The sequence below is a fragment of the Rana temporaria genome, chromosome 7 (assembly GCF_905171775.1).
Source record: "Rana temporaria chromosome 7, aRanTem1.1, whole genome shotgun sequence".
Taxonomy (NCBI): Eukaryota; Metazoa; Chordata; class Amphibia; order Anura; family Ranidae; genus Rana; species Rana temporaria.
The window spans coordinates 100821218-100838917 of NC_053495.1; the positions used below are offsets into that span (position 1 = coordinate 100821218).

The 17700-nt window shown below is 38.8% G+C and overlaps 1 protein-coding gene across 25 annotated transcripts in view; it reads right to left on the reverse strand.

The window, feature by feature from the left end:
- PRG4 (proteoglycan 4) overlaps positions 1-17700 on the reverse strand; it is a 153864-nt gene that overhangs the window by 111093 nt on the left and 25071 nt on the right. For 21 of the 25 annotated variants that reach the window (XM_040359775.1, XM_040359768.1, XM_040359776.1 and 18 more), the window contains 3 exons: positions 15454-15576; positions 9905-9970; positions 6652-6774 (listed from right to left, as the gene is read on the reverse strand). In XM_040359775.1, coding sequence (XP_040215709.1) covers positions 6652-6774; positions 9905-9970; positions 15454-15576 — 312 coding nt within the window. The remainder of the gene's footprint in view (positions 1-6651; positions 6775-9904; positions 9971-15453; positions 15577-17700) is intronic. The other 4 variants (XM_040359790.1, XM_040359786.1, XM_040359782.1 and 1 more) reach the window with 2 other exon arrangements.

Below are 17700 nucleotides of genomic sequence, written 5' to 3' on the forward strand. Positions count from 1 at the left end.
TTAAGTTACGGCCGAGATGCAGAGACAGAGATGCACCCCATTCATAAGGAAAAATAATTGGGCATTTTTTATATTTCACTTTACGCATTTAAAACATCAGTGCTTGCATGAAATTTTTAAAGATTTTTTGCATTGACATATGTTCTCCAGGTCAGCGCCGCACCCCCATGGTATTTTTTGAAAACCCTTTGCTTATTAGCCATGAAAATTGGCATTTTTAATTTGACAGATTCGGCATGCATTGATTTTAATGGGTTCAGGTTTGGCATCCAAACCTATTTGCAGTTCGCCGAACCCCGTTTGAACTGAACAGAGGGCAATTTGACTCATCCCAACTGACAGTCTGTGTAGAGAGAGCTAGTTGCTATAGAGTTCTATATTGTACAAAAATACTGTGGATTGCAGTGTGGTGGTCTACACCAGCCCTCGAAAATTCCACTCGCCTGCTTTGCATTTTGCGAGTGGATTTTAAAGGCTGGCGAGTGTGGGCTGCCGGGGGGGGGGGCGAGAAATGCCATTAGCCTGGATGGTAAGGGAGCCACCGCCGCTGCCTGGTTGATTAAAGGGCTGGGGAACATAACAGCTTTCATTTAAATAGCTGCGTGTTCCCCTCCGCCCGCTGTCATATACAGCCCCTCCCCTTTGTCTGGGGAACTTTGATAGACAGATCACCCTTCCCAGGATTGGACGGGTGATCGGTTTATCAAAGTTCCCCGGACAGGGTGGGGAGGGGCTGTATATGACGGCAGGGAACACAGCAATTGAAATGAAAGCCGTTATGTTCCCCAGCGATGTAATCAACCAGGCAGCGGATCCCCTCTCTCTTCACCTGCTCAGGTAGGCTGCACGGGGACACAGTCTGCATGGGGGGGAACACAGTCTGCAATGGGGGAACACAGTTGGCACTAGGGTGGGGGTCACAGTAGGCACTGGGAGGGACACAGGCTGAACTGGGGGGGCACAGGCTGAACTGGGGGGACACAGTCTGCATGTGGGAACACAGTCTGCAATGGGGAACACAGTTGGCACTGGGGGGTCACAGTGTGCACTGGGGGGTCAGTGCAGGCTGCACTGGGGGGAAGCAGACTGCACTGGGGGGCGTAGGCTGCACTGGGGGGATGCAGGCTGCACTGAGGGGACGCAGGCTGCATTTGGGGGGAGCAGGCTGCACTGGGGGGAGAAGGCTGCACTGGGGGGAAGAGCGCAGGCTGCACTGGGGGAAAGAGCGCAGGCTGCACTGGTGGGGAAGCAGGCTGCACTGGGGGGGATAAAGTTGTTGTTAAATGTTTTTGCAGAATTAAGTTTTAAAAAAATTAAGTGTAATTTCATGAGATAATTTATGAGGGCGTGTTTAGGGGAGGGGCAACTGGTGGCGAGTAACCTTTGAGGCCTGTCTAGTAGCTCAGGAGTTGAAATTTTAAGCCCTGGTCTACATTTTGTGTTCACAGTTGAGAGACCTAACAGTCCTTTTTAGGAATAACTTTTGATGTGTCAGCAACAACTGCAGTTGCTGTTTAGCTGTCAAATTTCTAATGTTTGCTTCAGGTTAAATCCTGAATTGCAGTTTGACATTTAAAGCTAGGGAGGATTGAATGTGGGTCTTGTAAAGTTGATGGGTTATATTGCAGTTCTGCTCTCATCTACTTTTGTCATTAGTCTCCTTATGCATGTAGTCCCAAACAGCTGGTAGTTTTACCTGGGCTGATATTCTACAGGCAAAGGCTACAGACAAAAATTATACTGTTGGCAGCAGATGTGTGATGGAAAAAAAAAAGACTGCAGAACTCCGGAGCAGCCCTGAGGATAATATTGGCCTGTGGGGCAGTGCCAGCGGAATACAAAAGCTGCTCCCTACAGTCCTCTGCAAGCTGCCCCTGGACAAAATACCCCCTTTGCTGTTGTTCTGCCTCTCCCTCAACCTGCTAATCTCCAATATCTGGCACCCATGTATAATGCCCACTTGGCAGTAAGTTGCATCTGCAGGAACATCAATTGCTGCTGTCTGCTTGATGCCCCCTCTCTTTATGTTCTTGGTGTTCTTTTCCTCAACATATGGTATTATTGAATTCTTGCACATCCACCACCCACAAATGAGTCATCATGTGCTGAAAAAATTCCACTGACTTCTCTATGCCAGTTTGTGGGACCATGGAAAGATTGGCAGGAAAGGAGCAGGATATAGTAGAGGATGCATTTTCAGCAGTTGAAGAAAAAGGGCTGCTCTGCGAGGATGAAGAAGAGGAAGGCTTTGTCAGCCATTCAACTTTGTGTGACCTGACCAAAACACGCAGCCACTAACAGAAAGAGAGAGCAGACGTGCCTCGCTTTTTCATGTGGTTGTGGTCTGAACACTGTTTTATTAAGACAATGAAGGGCTATTAGTGCAAAGACATCAAATCAACAAATTATAAACATTATTTAAATTAGATGTATGTATATATTTACGTATATATACACTATATTACCCAAATTATTGAGACGCCTGCACATGAACTTAAATGGCATCCCAGTCTTGGTCTGTAAGGTTCAATATTGAGTTGGCTGACCCTTTGCAGCTATAACAGCTTCAACTCTTCTGGGAAGGCCATCCACAAGGTTTAGGAGTGTGCCTATGGGAATGTCTGGTCATTCTTCCAGAAGCGCATTTGTGAGGTCAGGCAATGATGTTGGATGAGAAGGCCTGGCTCACAGTTTTCACTCTAATTTGTCCCAAAGGTATTCTATTGGGTTGAAGCAGGCCAGTCAAGTTCCTCCACCTCAGACTTGCTCATCCATGTCTTCATGGACCTTGCTTTGTGCACTGGTACGCAGTCATGTTGGAACAGGAAGGGGCCATCCCAAACTGTTCTCACAAAGTTGGGAGCATGAAATTGTCCAAAATGTCTTGGTATACTGACACCTTAAGAGTTCCCTTCACTGGAACTAAAGGGCCAAGCCCGACCCCTAAAAAACAACCCCAAACCATAATCCCCCCTCCACCAAACGGTTTGGACCAGTGCACAAAGCAAGGTCCATAAGGACAGGGAGAAAAGTGTTTTAGAAATATAAATAATAATCACACATGCTAAAAATATCATTAAAGATGTTTTAGAAAGCAAGAATTTGGGGAGGAGACATATACATATCAGCATACAATATTAGTTATCCAGTAACAATTAGTATTACAAACTAGAGAGCAGAGAGCATAATTTCACCCTAACTGTGGGCCAGATTCACAAAAAAAGTACGCCGGAGTATCTACTGATACTCCGGCGTACTTTCAAATTTGCCGCGTCGTATCTTTATTTGTAATTCACAAACAAAGATACGACGGCTTTTGGCTAAGATTCGACAGGCGTACGGCTTCGTACGCCTTCGGATCTTAGGTGTCATTTTCCGGCGGCCGCTGGGTGGAGTTCGCATCGTTTTCCAGCGTCGGGTATGCAAATTAGCTGATTACGGCGATCCACGAAGATACGCGCGTTTGTCGCAATCTCTTACGTCGTCTCTAGTCGGTTTTTCCCGTCGCAAACATAAGCCTGCTGTTTCATGGCTTACATTTAGAACAGCCATGTTAAAGTATGGCCTTCGTTCCCGCGTCGAATTTCACATTTTTTAGGGGGCCGTAATTTCGCGCAAAGCACGTCGGGAAATTTTTACACGGAGCATGCGCAGAACGTTATTTAAATGGTACACGCCCCATTTGAATTAGGCGGGCTTGCGCCGGACGGCTTTACGTTACACCGCCGTAAGTTTACACGCAAGTGCTTGGTGAATCAGGCACTTGCGCTGAAAACTTGCGGCGGTGTAATGTAAAGACGATACATTACGCCGCCGCAGATATCTGTAAATCTGGCCCTGTATCTTTATAAGAACAATATGTCTACTCTTCACCCTTGAATGAATAAAACATATTTGTCAGACTAATTATCATCCAAAACTCCAGGATTTAATTCCTATATACAATTTCTCACAAAAGTGAGTACATCCCTTACATTTTAGTAAATATTTTATTCTATCTTTTCATGTGACAACACTGAAGAAATGACACTTTGCTACAATGTAAAGTAGTGAGTGTACAGCTTGTAAAACAGTGTAGATTTTCTCTATCCTCAAAATAACTCAACACACAAAAGTGAGTACACCCCTAAGTGAAAATGTCCAAATTGGGCCCAATTAGCCATTTTGACTCCCGGTGTCATGTGACTCTTTAGTGTTTAGGTCTCGGTCTTTGTCTCACTCTCTCATACTAGTCACAGGAAGTTCAACATGGCACCTCAAAGAACTCTCTGGGGATCTGAAAAAAAGAATGTTGCTCTATATAAAGATGGCCTAGGCTATAAGAAGATTTCCAAGACCCTGAAACTGAACTGCAGTATGGTGGCCAAGACTAGGGATGGGCGAACGGTTCGGCCCGAGCATAAGTTTGGGACAAACTTTGTTTGTTGGGGAACACCGAACAATATGCTGAGTTCGGGGAAAATTTGAAAGCCGCGGAACCCCGTTAAAGTCTATGGGACACTAACATGAAAAATCAAAAGTGCTCATTTTAAAGGCTTATATACATGGTATTATCATAAAAAGTGTTTGGGGACCTGGGTCCTGCCCCAGGGGACATGTATCAATGCAAAAAAAGTTTTAAAAACGGCAGTTTTTTTGGGAGAGGGATTTTAATAATGCTTAGAGTGAAACAATAATAGTGAAATATTCAGTGTTTAGGACAGTCCCTGCACAAAATTACATTTTTAAAGGAAAAAAAAGTCATTTAAACTACTTGCGGCTATAATGAATTGTCAGGTCCCAGCAATACAGATAAAAGTAATTGAAAAAAATGGCATGGGTTCCCCCCCCAGTCCGTTACTAGGCCCTTGGGTCTGGTATGAATATTAAGGGGATCACCGAACCAAAATGAAAAAAAAAATGCATGGGGTCCCCCCAAATTCAGGTCTGGTACGGATATTAGGGGAAACCCTGCATCAATTTTTTTTAAATAGCGTAGGGGTCCCCCTCACAATCTATACCAGATTTTAAGGGGAAACCCATGCCAAAATGTTTAATAAAAATGGCATGGGGTTCCACCGCGGGGGGCTTATCGGAATCTGTAAGCCCCCTTTAACAAAGGGGACCCCCAGATCCCGGCCCCCCTATGTGAATTGGTAACGGGTACATTGTACCCCTACCATTTCACCCAAAAAGTGACAAAAAAAAAAAAACACACACACACACACAGCTTGGACAAATCCTTTAATAAAAAAAAAAATTATTTCAGTGATGTAAGCCTTCCACGACTTGATGATACACGCCGCCACGATCGATTCCGCCTCCATGGGAGACGCCCGCCGAATGACACAAGACCGGCCTTGACAGCTCTTAAATAGCCGCAGGCAGGGCCACCTGTCACATGCGTGGGTGACCTCGCCCCCTCTGATGCAATGGGGGGCCCGCAGACCCCCACAGCCACCGGGCAAGGGTTGTGGGGATGATGCCCTTGTCCCAATCAACATGGAGACATCCTCCCCATGTTGAGGGCATGTGGTCTGGTACGGTCCCAACATGATAATGACCCCAAACACACCTCCAAGATGACCACTGCCTTTCTAAAGAAGCTGAGGGTAAAGGTGATGGACTGGCCAAGTATGTCTTCAGACCTTATCCTTATTGAGCATCTGTGGGGCATCCTCAAATGGAAGGTGGAGGAGCGCAAGGTCTCTAACATCCACCAGCTCCATGATGTTGTCATGGAGGAGTGGAAGAGGACTCCAGTGGCTACCTGTGAAGCTCTGGTATACTCCATGCCCAAGAGGGTTAAGGCAGTTCTGGAAAATAATGATGGCCACAAAAAATATTGACAGTCTGGGTCCAATTTGGTTATTTTCACTTATAGGTGTACTTACTCTTGTTGCCAGCGGTTTAGACATTAATGGTTGTGTGCTGAGCAGGGCTGGACTGGGACAAAAATTTGGCCCTGGGCTTCATCCAGACCGGCCCAGTTCAATTCAATAAAATGCTGCACATCCACCAAAAGGCCCCTACATCCATTATTGTATATCATGAGAGGGTGAGAGAGAGGGGAATGAGAGAGAAAGAGAGGGAGGGTTGAGGGAAAGGGGGTGAGTGTAAGAAAAAGAGAGTGAGTGTAAAAGAGAGGGGGTAAGTGTAGGACTCCTTTTTACACTGAGGCATTTTTTAGGCGCTTTTGGGCTAAAAATAGCGCCTGTAAAGTGACTGAAAAACGCTTCCGCTGCAGTCCCAGTGTGAAAGCCTGAGTGCTTTCACACTGGGGTGCTGCCAGGGCGTTAAAAAAAGTCCTCCAAGCAGCATCTCTGTTTTAAAAAACGGCCCACTGAGCCATCGGCCCACCGGGAAACTCCCAGTAGTCCCTATGACCAGTCCATCCCTGGTGCTGAGTTATTTTGAGGGGACAGCAAATTTACATTGTTATACAAGCTGTGCACTTGCTAATTTACATTGTAGCAAAGTGTCATTTCTTCAGTGTTGTCACATGAAAAGATATAATAAAATATTTACAAAAATATGAGGGGTGTACTGACTTGGGGGGTGTAGATACTGTATGTTCTGTTTTGCTACCACAAACTGTAAGTTGTTTTCAATCAATATTCTAGATGGCATCTCTTCTGTGAAGACCAGTGAATGCCATCACTGAAAAATTACCTTCTGTGTCATCTTCTTCAGTGCTTAAATTCCTACTAATCTTCTTCCTTGTTCTTCTTGGGCTTCGTTTTGATGTTTTTTTAGGAGGAGATTGTGAAAGTTTTGTACTTGTCTTTGGCTGGTCTATAAGCAAATGTAAATGCCATAAACTATTGTTTTGTCTTTATATCAAAATGATTGCTTAACCGGGAATTAAAAAAAAAAAAATCATCAAGGTCAAGCACTGTTTTCTGTTCCTAAGTTAAATATCACGAAGTAGATTGAATTGCAAGAATTTAAAATAATAAATTACCGGTAAAAGTTTTGCCACCATAGCATATTATAATAATACATTTATATATATTATGGTGCTCTTTGGTGAAGCTGCCATATATGCCATAGACATGTGCATTTTGTTTTGTTACGAATTTAAATTCAGACAAATTTTTCATTATTCGGAAATTCGTATGCATCCGAATTTCCGAATTACAAAATTAACGAATTTAAACAAATTCGAAAAAACGCGAAAGAAATTTGAATTTGAATCGAATTTGAATCGAATTTGAAAACAAATTCGAATTGAATTTGAAAAAATAGAAATCGATTTTCTAAAAACTACGATAAAATAGAATATAAAACAATAAAGCAATAGAATCAAAAAGAATAGAAAATAAGTTAATAAAATGTAATAAAATAGAACATGACAGTCTTCCGAAATTCGAATAGTAAAATTTGAATTCTAGAATAGATTAGAAAATAATTAAAATTTATGGAAACTAAAATATAAAAGAATAGAAAAACAATAGAACAGAATAGAACCAATTATAAAATATATTATATTTTATTCTATTCTCTTGTTTTTCTTTTCTTTTCCATTCTAATCTTTTCTATTCGAATTTGAATTCATTTTATACGAAATTCGAATTTCTTATTGAATGAAATCGACTTTGAAGAGAAAAGATTAGAAAAGATTAGTTTCATATTAGAATTTGAAAAAATGTTGACCGAATTCCTAAAAAGTCGATCAAATTTGAAAAATTAAATTTGATTAAAAAAAATCTACTGCATTTGAAAAAATTCTACCGCATTTGAAAAAAATCTACCGAATTAGAAAAAACTACAGCATTTGAAAAAAATCTACTAAATTAGAAAAAACTACCACATTCGATTATTTTTTACATATAACCATTTTCCAAAATTCGAATTTCATATAGAATGAAATCGAATTGGAATAGAAAAGATTAGAATAGAATAGAAAATAATAGAAACGTTAATAAACTAGAAAAACAATAGAACAGAATAGAATAAAAAGAATAGAAAAGAATAGAAAAGAAATTATAGAAAAGAATGGCATAGAAATATTATATGTATATTTATATATTCTAAATCAAATTCAAATTTCGGAAGATGGCTTCAGAAGTTCGAATTTTGTATAGAATGAATTTGAATAGAAAATAATAGAAAAACACTAGAACAGAACAGAAAAAAAAAATATATATATATATATATAATATATAACCATTTTCCGAATATATACATATATATATATATATATAAAACCATTTTCCGAAATTCGAATGTTGTATAGAATGAATTTGAATTCGAATAGAAATATATTTTATTCTATTCTGTTCTATTGTTTTTCTAGTTTATTATTTTCTATTTCTATTCTAATCTTCTTTTAACCCTAACCCTAATATTTATTTATATAACCATTGTCTGATGTATAGAATGATTTTGAATTAGAATAGAAAAGATTAGAATAGATTAGAATAGAAAAGAAGAAACTAGAAAAACAATAGAACAGATTAGAATATAATATAACATATATTGTATCTTATTTTGTTCTATTGTTTTTCTAGTCTATTCTTTTCTATTCAAATTCAAGTTCATTCTATACAAAATTAGAATTTTGGAAAATGGTTTTATATATATATATATGCTGTTCTATTTTTCTATTCTATTCTTTTCTATTATTTTCTATTTTATTCTAATCTTTTCTATTTGAATGTGAATTCATTCTATACGAAATTCGAATTTCGGAAGATCATAAAAAAATATAATGTAATATATATATATATATATATATATATATATATATATATATATATATATATATATATATATATATATATATATATATATATATATATATACACGTATATATATATATATATATAAAACCTATTCTGAAATTCGAATTTCATATAGAGTAAAATCAAATTTGAATAGAAAAGATTAGAATAGAAAAGAATAGCATAGAAAAACAATAGAACAGAATAGAATAAAATATAATATATATTATATTTTTTTCTATTACGTTCTATTGTTTTTCTATGCTATTATTTTCTATTAATTTCTATTATTTTATTCTAATTCATTCTATACGTAATTAGAATTTCATAATTAGAATTTCTGAAAATGGTTATGTAAATAAATATATAAAAATATAAATATAAATAAATAGAATAAAATCGAATTCTAATAGAATAGACTAGAATAGAAAAAAACAATAGAACAGAATATAATTTTTATATATATATATACCATATTCCGAAATCCGAATTTGGTACAGAATGAATTTGAATAGAAAAGATTAGAATAGAATATATTTTTTTCTATTCTGTTCTATTGTTTTTCTATGCTTTTCTTTTCTAGTATTTTCGATTCTGTTTTAATCTTTTCTATTCAAATTCGATTTCATTCTATACAAATTTCGAATTTCAGGAAATGGTTATATATAGTTTTGTTTAAATGTGGTAGCATTATTTCAAATTTGATAATTTTTTTCGAATTCGGTAGATTTGTTTTCGAATGCGGTAGAGTTTTTTCGAGCTCTGCCTGCTGGCTGCTGGCAGAAAATTAAATTAATAAAAATATTTATCTGCAGTACTTCAAATAAAATGACTAAAATATGTTTACAAATTGTAATGTTTCTGCCCTGAATGCAATAGACAAATAAAAACTACATATAAAATATTATACATTCACTATGTGTGTTTTTCCTTCTGTAAATTCTAGATTTGCTATGAGTTAAAAAAAACAAAAAAAAAAACAGGTTGTTTCTCTTTGTCCATTTAAAAAATGAATAAAAAAAAATGATATAGTATACACAGTATACCAGCTTTGTAGCAGAAGTAAAGAAGGCACTGCCTATTGCCATTGGTATGTGCTGAAATGTTATACTGACTACATTTTAAGCTTTATTTTGCAGATGTCTTTCTTTTTTTTTTACATCTCGTAACAGAAAATAAAGCCAATCCAGGGACTTTACCTTTTTTGTTTATGGGCAGAGATTTTTTTCTTTTTTTTGGCACTGCTTCATCTCTCTGAATTTCATCTGCATTGGTATGAACAAGATCATTTGTAATTTTACTTTGTAAAAATCAGATATAATGATACTAAATGCATGACGATATTTGTAACATCAATGTATTTGCCATACTATGCCCACTGTCTGTTTTTTAGGTAAAATAACCAGTTAATGTATTGCCTCCCACATAATGCCCCTAAACTACATAATTTCATCAAAACAATATATTGTCATGAACTGGGACTTATTAGGTGCCACAGTGATGTACATACCCCCCCCCCCCCAAAAAAAAAAAATTAAAACTGATTCATATCAATTAAACAAAAATGAATACACTAAGGGCCTGATCCACAAAAGGGATACGCCGGCGTATCTACTGATACGCCGTCGTATCCCTGTTTCTATCTATGGAACTGATCCACAGATTCAGTTTCTCTTAGATAGGCAGAAGATCCGACATGTGTAAGGGACTTACACTGTTGGATCTTATGATGCAGTACCGCAGCCGCTGCTGAGGGCATTTCTCGTCGAAATCCAGCGTCGGGTATGCAAATTAGCACTTACGGAGATAAGTATTAGTTTGCCGTCGCAAAATTAGGGCTGCTTTTACAAAGTGTAAACTGTTTACACCTTGTAAAAGTAGACCCGTCTATCCCGCGTCGCTGTCATTTAAAAAAATAAAAAAAATAATTCCCGCCGCAACTCTTTTTTTTTTTTTTTACGCCCGTCGCGATTCTCAAAACCCGCACGAACGTAAATCCGCGCAAAGCACGTCGGGAAAATAATGTCGGGAGCATGCGCAGTACATCTGGCGCAGGAGCGCGCCTAATTTAAATGGGACTCGCCCCATTAGATTAGGCACGCTTTGCGCCGGACGGATTTAAGTTACACTGCTGCAAATTTCCAGGTAAGTGCTTTGTGGATCGGGCACTAACTTGGGAAATTTGCGGCGGTATAACTTAAATGGGAAAAGTTAAGTTGCGCCGCCTGGCTGTGGATCTGGCCCTAAATTCTTAAGCCTCGTACACACGACCAAGGAACTCGTCGTAAATTAAACATCGTTTTCCTTGACGAGTTCCTTGTCAGGCTTGTGGAGAAACTTGACAAGCTTTCTTTGCGTACACACTGTCAAGACCAAACGCGTGTTCTCAAACGCGGTGACGTAGAACACATACAACGGCAGGGGAAGTTCTATTCCACTGGCACAACCCTTGGGGCTGCTTTTGCTAATCTCATGTTACTGCGTGTTAAGTAAAAGTTTGGTAAGAGACAATTTGCACTTTTCAGACTGTTACAGCGTGACAAATGTGCTATCTCCATTACAAACTCTACTTTTACCGAAGGTGCGCTCCCGTCTCATACTTTATTCTGAGCATGCGCAGGTTTCTTAGCATTCACATGAACGTGTTTCTCGTCGAAAACCAGCCCGACGAGGAGCACGACGAGGAAATTGAGACTCCTGTCGAGGAAAAATAGAACTTGTTCTCTTTTTTCCTCTTTGAGTCGCTCGACACTTTCCTCGATGAAAAACAAACACACAACCGTTTTCCTCTGCAAAAAATCTCTGCCACCAAGTTTCTTGATGGATTCTGTCGAGGAAAACGGTCGTGTGTACGAGGCCTCAGATAAATAATACATGGTTACCATACAGCGCCAATCCAGCATGTATTTAAAAAATAGCATACAAAATTATTAAAACCGATTCACAACAATTAAAGAAAAAATTATGAGCTAAATTTCTACATAAATAATACATAATGATATGATAAATAGATGCGCTACAATCAACCTTTGCTGTTAAACAGTACACATGTGTATGTATATAAACACTGCAAGTGTTATAATATAACAATGTGAAAGTGTTCCAAATCAAAAAACTAGTGCCAAAGAACACTGTAAAAGTGAAAAAAAAAAAAACGATAAGGGCAGCAATGAACAATTCACAGTTTAGGCATGTAGACTGGCTCAATAATAGAGAGCTCCTGTGGTGTGCTCAGTACTTCACCGTACCTCCTACCCCAGTCTAGTACTGCCACTTGCTGTTCCAGAAGACCAACTCATGAGAAGAAAGGGGAGAGAAGAAAACACAGGAGAAAGCTCATAGTGCAGTATGGCCAAAAACAGAGATCGTGGACTACAATGAAGAAACCACACTCACGAATCCCTGGACACAGACAGCCTTAGATACAGCTCAGTGCGGCGATCTCCTCATGCGGATGTAGCTCCGTCGATTGGAGCCGAGTGACGCAAACGATGGAGCTACATCCGCATGAGGCTCTGGTTTGGAGACTCAGGAGGGAACCTGATTGAGAGCACTGTTGGCGTGGAGCAAAAGAAAAGGTAGAAGAATATGTATCTCCTGATGCTGAACCGCTTAGGAACCAAGGCGTGGAGCGCACGCCGGCGGATAGCACAGAACGTTAGTGGAGATATGTAACGCTGGAAAGACTCGTGCCGGTCGGACAGGCACAAAACAATGTGAGTGCAATTTTAATGGTTTTAATAAAGTAACATTATCTGAGCATACTACACTATATCGAGTCCTTCTGTTTTAAGAGAAACATTTCACCCCATTGGGAAAGGAGTGCAGTGAGGGAGCTGCAAAGAAAGGAAAAGCCCATTATAACCTGGGAAACAGTGTGCTGGTTGTCCCTATAGGCGATTACTATAGTTTGGTATGGTGAGTGTGCATTTTGGAAATAGGTGGCGGTGGCACACCGGGTGGAAGATTCACTAGCTTCTGGTTTATTCAACACTGAATTTGCATACGATTTTCTCTGAAGAGCAACAGACTTTTTATATATTTTCACTTATTGAGTTTTGTACTCATTTGAATTTTGGGGCACTTGTTTTTTTTTGGTGTGCACTGTTATATATATATTACATGGTATATTGATTTGATTTGTATGATTTTTTATATATGTCCAAGGGTCACTGCGGGTATATTTATTTACGTAAACTGCTGCTGTATTTATATTTATTTTTACACAAATTTATAGGATCAGCGCAGCAATATATATGTGCCTATATACACATATGTATTTTTTTTCACAAAAGTGATTAATGGGCTGCTTTCTTTTTTTCCTTTCTTTTTTCTTACAGTTTACACATACATAGCAATAAACAACGCTTTCATTCTTAAATAAATGAAGAGTAGGCGCTTGGTGTCAAACCGACAGTCCAGCCCTGCTTGTTACACATAGGGGTCTTTTTATATAAAAAATAAAAAAATGTTGGGCAAATGTTACAGGCATTTACCCAGCTTTCACAGATTCTAGCTATATTTTGCATAAAATTTTGTTTTCCTGTGATCACCAGCTCCATCTAGTGGCCATAGTATGTTTTTTCTCATGGAATACCTTAATCAGGAAAATACCACTTTATAATCACAAGGCGGAACTGATGATCATAGTAAATCAACATATTAAGCAAAATACAGTCAGAATTTGTGATGGCTGGGTGAGCGCTTGTGACATTTCTCGAAATAAATTCTTATAAATAGACCCTTAAGTGTGTTGCTCTGCTGATGTAATCAGTGCTGTCAACAGTTGAGATACATAGCTGATGGCTGTGTACTACAGTGATATCTGGGAGAGACAGGTTCTGCCAGTATAATCTGTAGAGGCTGCGGGCCTGGATGCACCCTTGCACATTGCCAGAAGTGGGGGCGTCTCCTGCTGCTGCCTGGCTCTGGCACTGCCAGAGCCAGGCAGAACTGGTAGGGAGGGCCCATGAATAGCCTCTTAAAAAAACATGCAAACAACATAATCCAAAATGAGGAATGGCATAGTTAGAATTTCAAACAACATATGCATAGCCTTGGCTGCTCTGGTTGCTATAAGGAATGCCATCATTTAACATTTACTTGTTACAATGATATTCGTTATAGCTGAGCACAATAGTGTTCCTAAAGAAAATGAATACGGTATTAATATTTCTTAGTTCAGACTTTTGAAATCTGATTTAGTTATATCTAAAGCCAAAACTTTTTTATCAGTGTTAGGCATAGTATGAAATAGTTGTGTATTAAACCCAAAACTATTTTTTTTATATATTGCTATTTGCACATCATTAAATGTGGTAGCTGCATTTGTTTCTTTGTTTATGCTTTTTCCCTTACTGTTTTCACCTGGTGATCTAGCCAGTAACACACCTCCTGTATTAGAGTGCCATTACATAAAGGAGACACAACACAACATCAAGTTACAGGAGATCTCTCCAACACAATCAGTTTCCACCAGAAATAAGTGTCTACACTGGAAGATTTCCTAGCTTTCCTGTTCTAGTGATAAATCAAAACTTTAGATTCTGTATCACTTTCAGTCCCAATGTTGACCAGAACAAACAGAGAGCATGGATCACTCTAGTGGGGGCACAGGATGCAATAAAAACCTACAGAAGGTCTAACCCTTACCACTCCATACAAGATGAACTTGAAAAACAGTTTTTGCTTTAGATACACTTTAATAATATCTATCCTGGTTAACATCATATCCCCTTATCAGCATATACTGTACAAGAAAGATTCTTACTATTGTTGTACCTTCCTTTTACAAGAAAGCATTAGGTTAAGAATGCATGTACACTAAAGTATACCTAACAAAAATGTTGCACATTGCAGCTTATCAGCCCTTTGATGTAGTGGCTGCATTAGTTTTCTCCTCGCCAGCTGCTGCCACCTTTGGTTAGATCGGCTTGGTACCGATCCTTGCCCATTTTTTATTGGTTCAGCTGAGATGACATCACCCCCACGCATGCACAAGAGTTCCTTTATCTTGGCATTGTCAAAATGTGTCCACTGAGCTGTGTGCACAAGGTATACAGGCAGGTAATGGAGCTCTCTTCCGCATTAAAATCCTGCCTGTTTGCCAAATGTTTTTTTCTTTCCTGCTTAAAGTTCCAATTTACAATTACAGAACACCTCCTCCACCTCTTTTCTCCATAATATAGAAAACACAGCTAACAGCTTAACAGAGGCAAGGTGTACAGGATGTTTTCAGTTCACTGGATTTCTGGCCGGATCAACACATATTTTATTGAAAAGCACTTATTGAACAGATACAAAAAATTCTGTGGCATATTTTTGCCTAATGCAGCACGCCACAGTACATTGATGGGCAGCACAGTTCTAGGACATTGGCAGCACAGTCCAAGGACAGTGACAGTCCAAATGCATTGTGTGCTACTATAATTGTGCATTAAGGTGCCATTCTAAATGAATGGCACATTGACACCATAATGAAACGTACAAACTGCCATACATTCATGCATTTTAAAGGACTGGCCAGTAAAACAGACCTTTTAATATGTGCCACCTAAAACCATGGGTCTGAAAGGGGCCAGATTGAATTTTTCCAATTATGTGCAACACAATAAAGAGTAGCCAGTAGAATGTGCTCATTTTAAAATACAAACCATAAATTATAATCATAGGAAAACCTTAACGGATTAATTTCAGTGAATGTTCTACCTATTTTTCAAATAAAGTCATTTATTATTCTTTCCTCTACCTTCTGGTGCAGGTTCTGGTACCCTTTCCTCTGGTTTCATGCTAGGTTTTGGAGAATTATCTCTTGGATCAGGATCTGGAAGCTGTGGTGATGGACGAGGGGGTGACTGCCTCTGAACTGGTTCTTAGGGAAAAAACATTAACTGTTACTAAGGTGTTATTATTTCATTTTTTAGAAGTAAAATTACCTGAAGTGAATAGTTTAAAAAAAAAATCACAAGACAATAATTTTAACACAATCACCATAACAAAGACCTAAGTTAGTATTAAAAGTGAATTTTATTGCAAATGACAGTTTTTAAAAATGATAAATAATTTACAATAAATAATGTGTAACCATGTGCTTAGCTAAGAATGTAAAGTGAGAGAAACACTGGCTGCAACTGCTCTCTGTAGCTTCTGCCCTGCAGTTCTGAACTGGTAAACAACTATTTTAACAAGAGGAGGGAGCTGCTGAGCAGAAAGAGTTCAATAGACTGTTTCAGGGAACATGCACTGTGGAAATTGTAGTCCAGGAGGAAGAGAGTCTACTGTAATAAGGAGCTTTTGAGGTGCATTTCACTTGGAAAATAAATTTATTTAGTTACTCCCGAAAATCGTTTTGATTCATTTCGTTTTTCGTTGGGGAATAGCTTTTGTCCGAAAATCCAATAATACTTGGTTTCTGTCGAATGGTCAAAAGAATATTCGCCGGAACGTCAAATCTTTGTTGGTTTCTGGTGAATGGGCAATAAATATTCGACGGAACGTTGAATCTTTACGTCAAATCGTACATTTCCGTTCGAATATTCCGCCTACAAGAATTCTAATGTTGTATGACTAGTAATAATGTCAAATCTATTCTCTATAATGTCGAATCTATTTTCTCATAAATCGAAATCTATTCTCTGTAATGTTGAATCTATTATTTCTATAATGTCAAATCTTTTCTCTATGATGTCGAATCTTTTCCCTATAATGTCGAATCTCTCTATATCGAATTTTTACCGCAACGAAAACGAAAATAAAGCATTTTTTATGTCGGATCTTTCGGTTTTCGTTTCTTGCACTTTCGTTATCGTTTGTTAAAACGATAACGAAAAAACCTGATTTTCGGACGAAAATGCATTCTAACGAAAACGAATGCACATGTCTAGATGACACAGCTTGTTCTTGCCATGAAGGAGCATGTCACTGTTCAGTGTGCACCACCACTACTGCATAATGGCAGCCTGAGCAGGATCTGGAGTGCTGAGCCCAAGTGTGTTGCAGCCAGAGTCACCTGAGTCACCTGGCTGCAGAACATAGTGTGTAATAATTTCTGTGTGATCAGATGGTGAACTGCAATATCACTGGTGAGCTGCTGCAGTGGAGATTTACTATATGCTTCTAGAGAAACTGAGCCCTTTAATAACTGACCATACACCCGTCTAGTAGTCATATTGCTGCCTGCAGGCTTGACTGGGACTATTTTCAGGTCCACCAATGGTACAACTATGCCACAATGTTAGCTGGCTGAAAAGTTAGGACTAAGTTAGGACTAAAGACTGTCCCTTTACAGCTGCTACACAGAAACCTTCACCTATTACTTATGCTAAGAGGTAACTCTTAGGGGACATTGCACTAGATCTTGGCCATTCTACTAGAGTTCACGCTAGACCAGGGGTGTCAAAATCAATTTCACTGTGGACCGCATCAGAATTATGATTGTCCTAAAAAGGGTTGATTGTATCTGTAAGATTAGATGTGCAGCACATCCCCTCCTCATATATTAGATGTCAAGCACCACCCCACCATCAGAAGTTGAGTCCCCCACTCTCCCTTACATTACGGTGCACCTCCCTTTCCTTATGCTGCTGCTACGAAGAAACTGGGTACATTGCTTGAAAGCAGAAATTAAGGGTCTGGAAGAGGGCCAGAGGAGGGATGGAGCTCTCCTGCAGCTGCAAGAGAGGTGCAAGGGCCACATGAATTGGCCTGGAGGGCCAGACTTGGCCTGCGGATCTTGTGTTTGACACCTGTGCTCTAGACTAATTATAGTATTATTATTCACATTGCAGTTAATGCATATATGCACTGTTTGTCGCTGACTTCATGAGTTAATTCCAATCCATTGGTACAGGATTCTATTCTAAGTTATATTGGCATAGTGATTATGCTGTTTAGCGAACTCTGTCTGAATATTATGAAATAAATGGACTCAACTCTACCCCAAAAAAATCCAATAAATAATCCACCTCCCTCTCTATATATTTACTGATGCTATAAT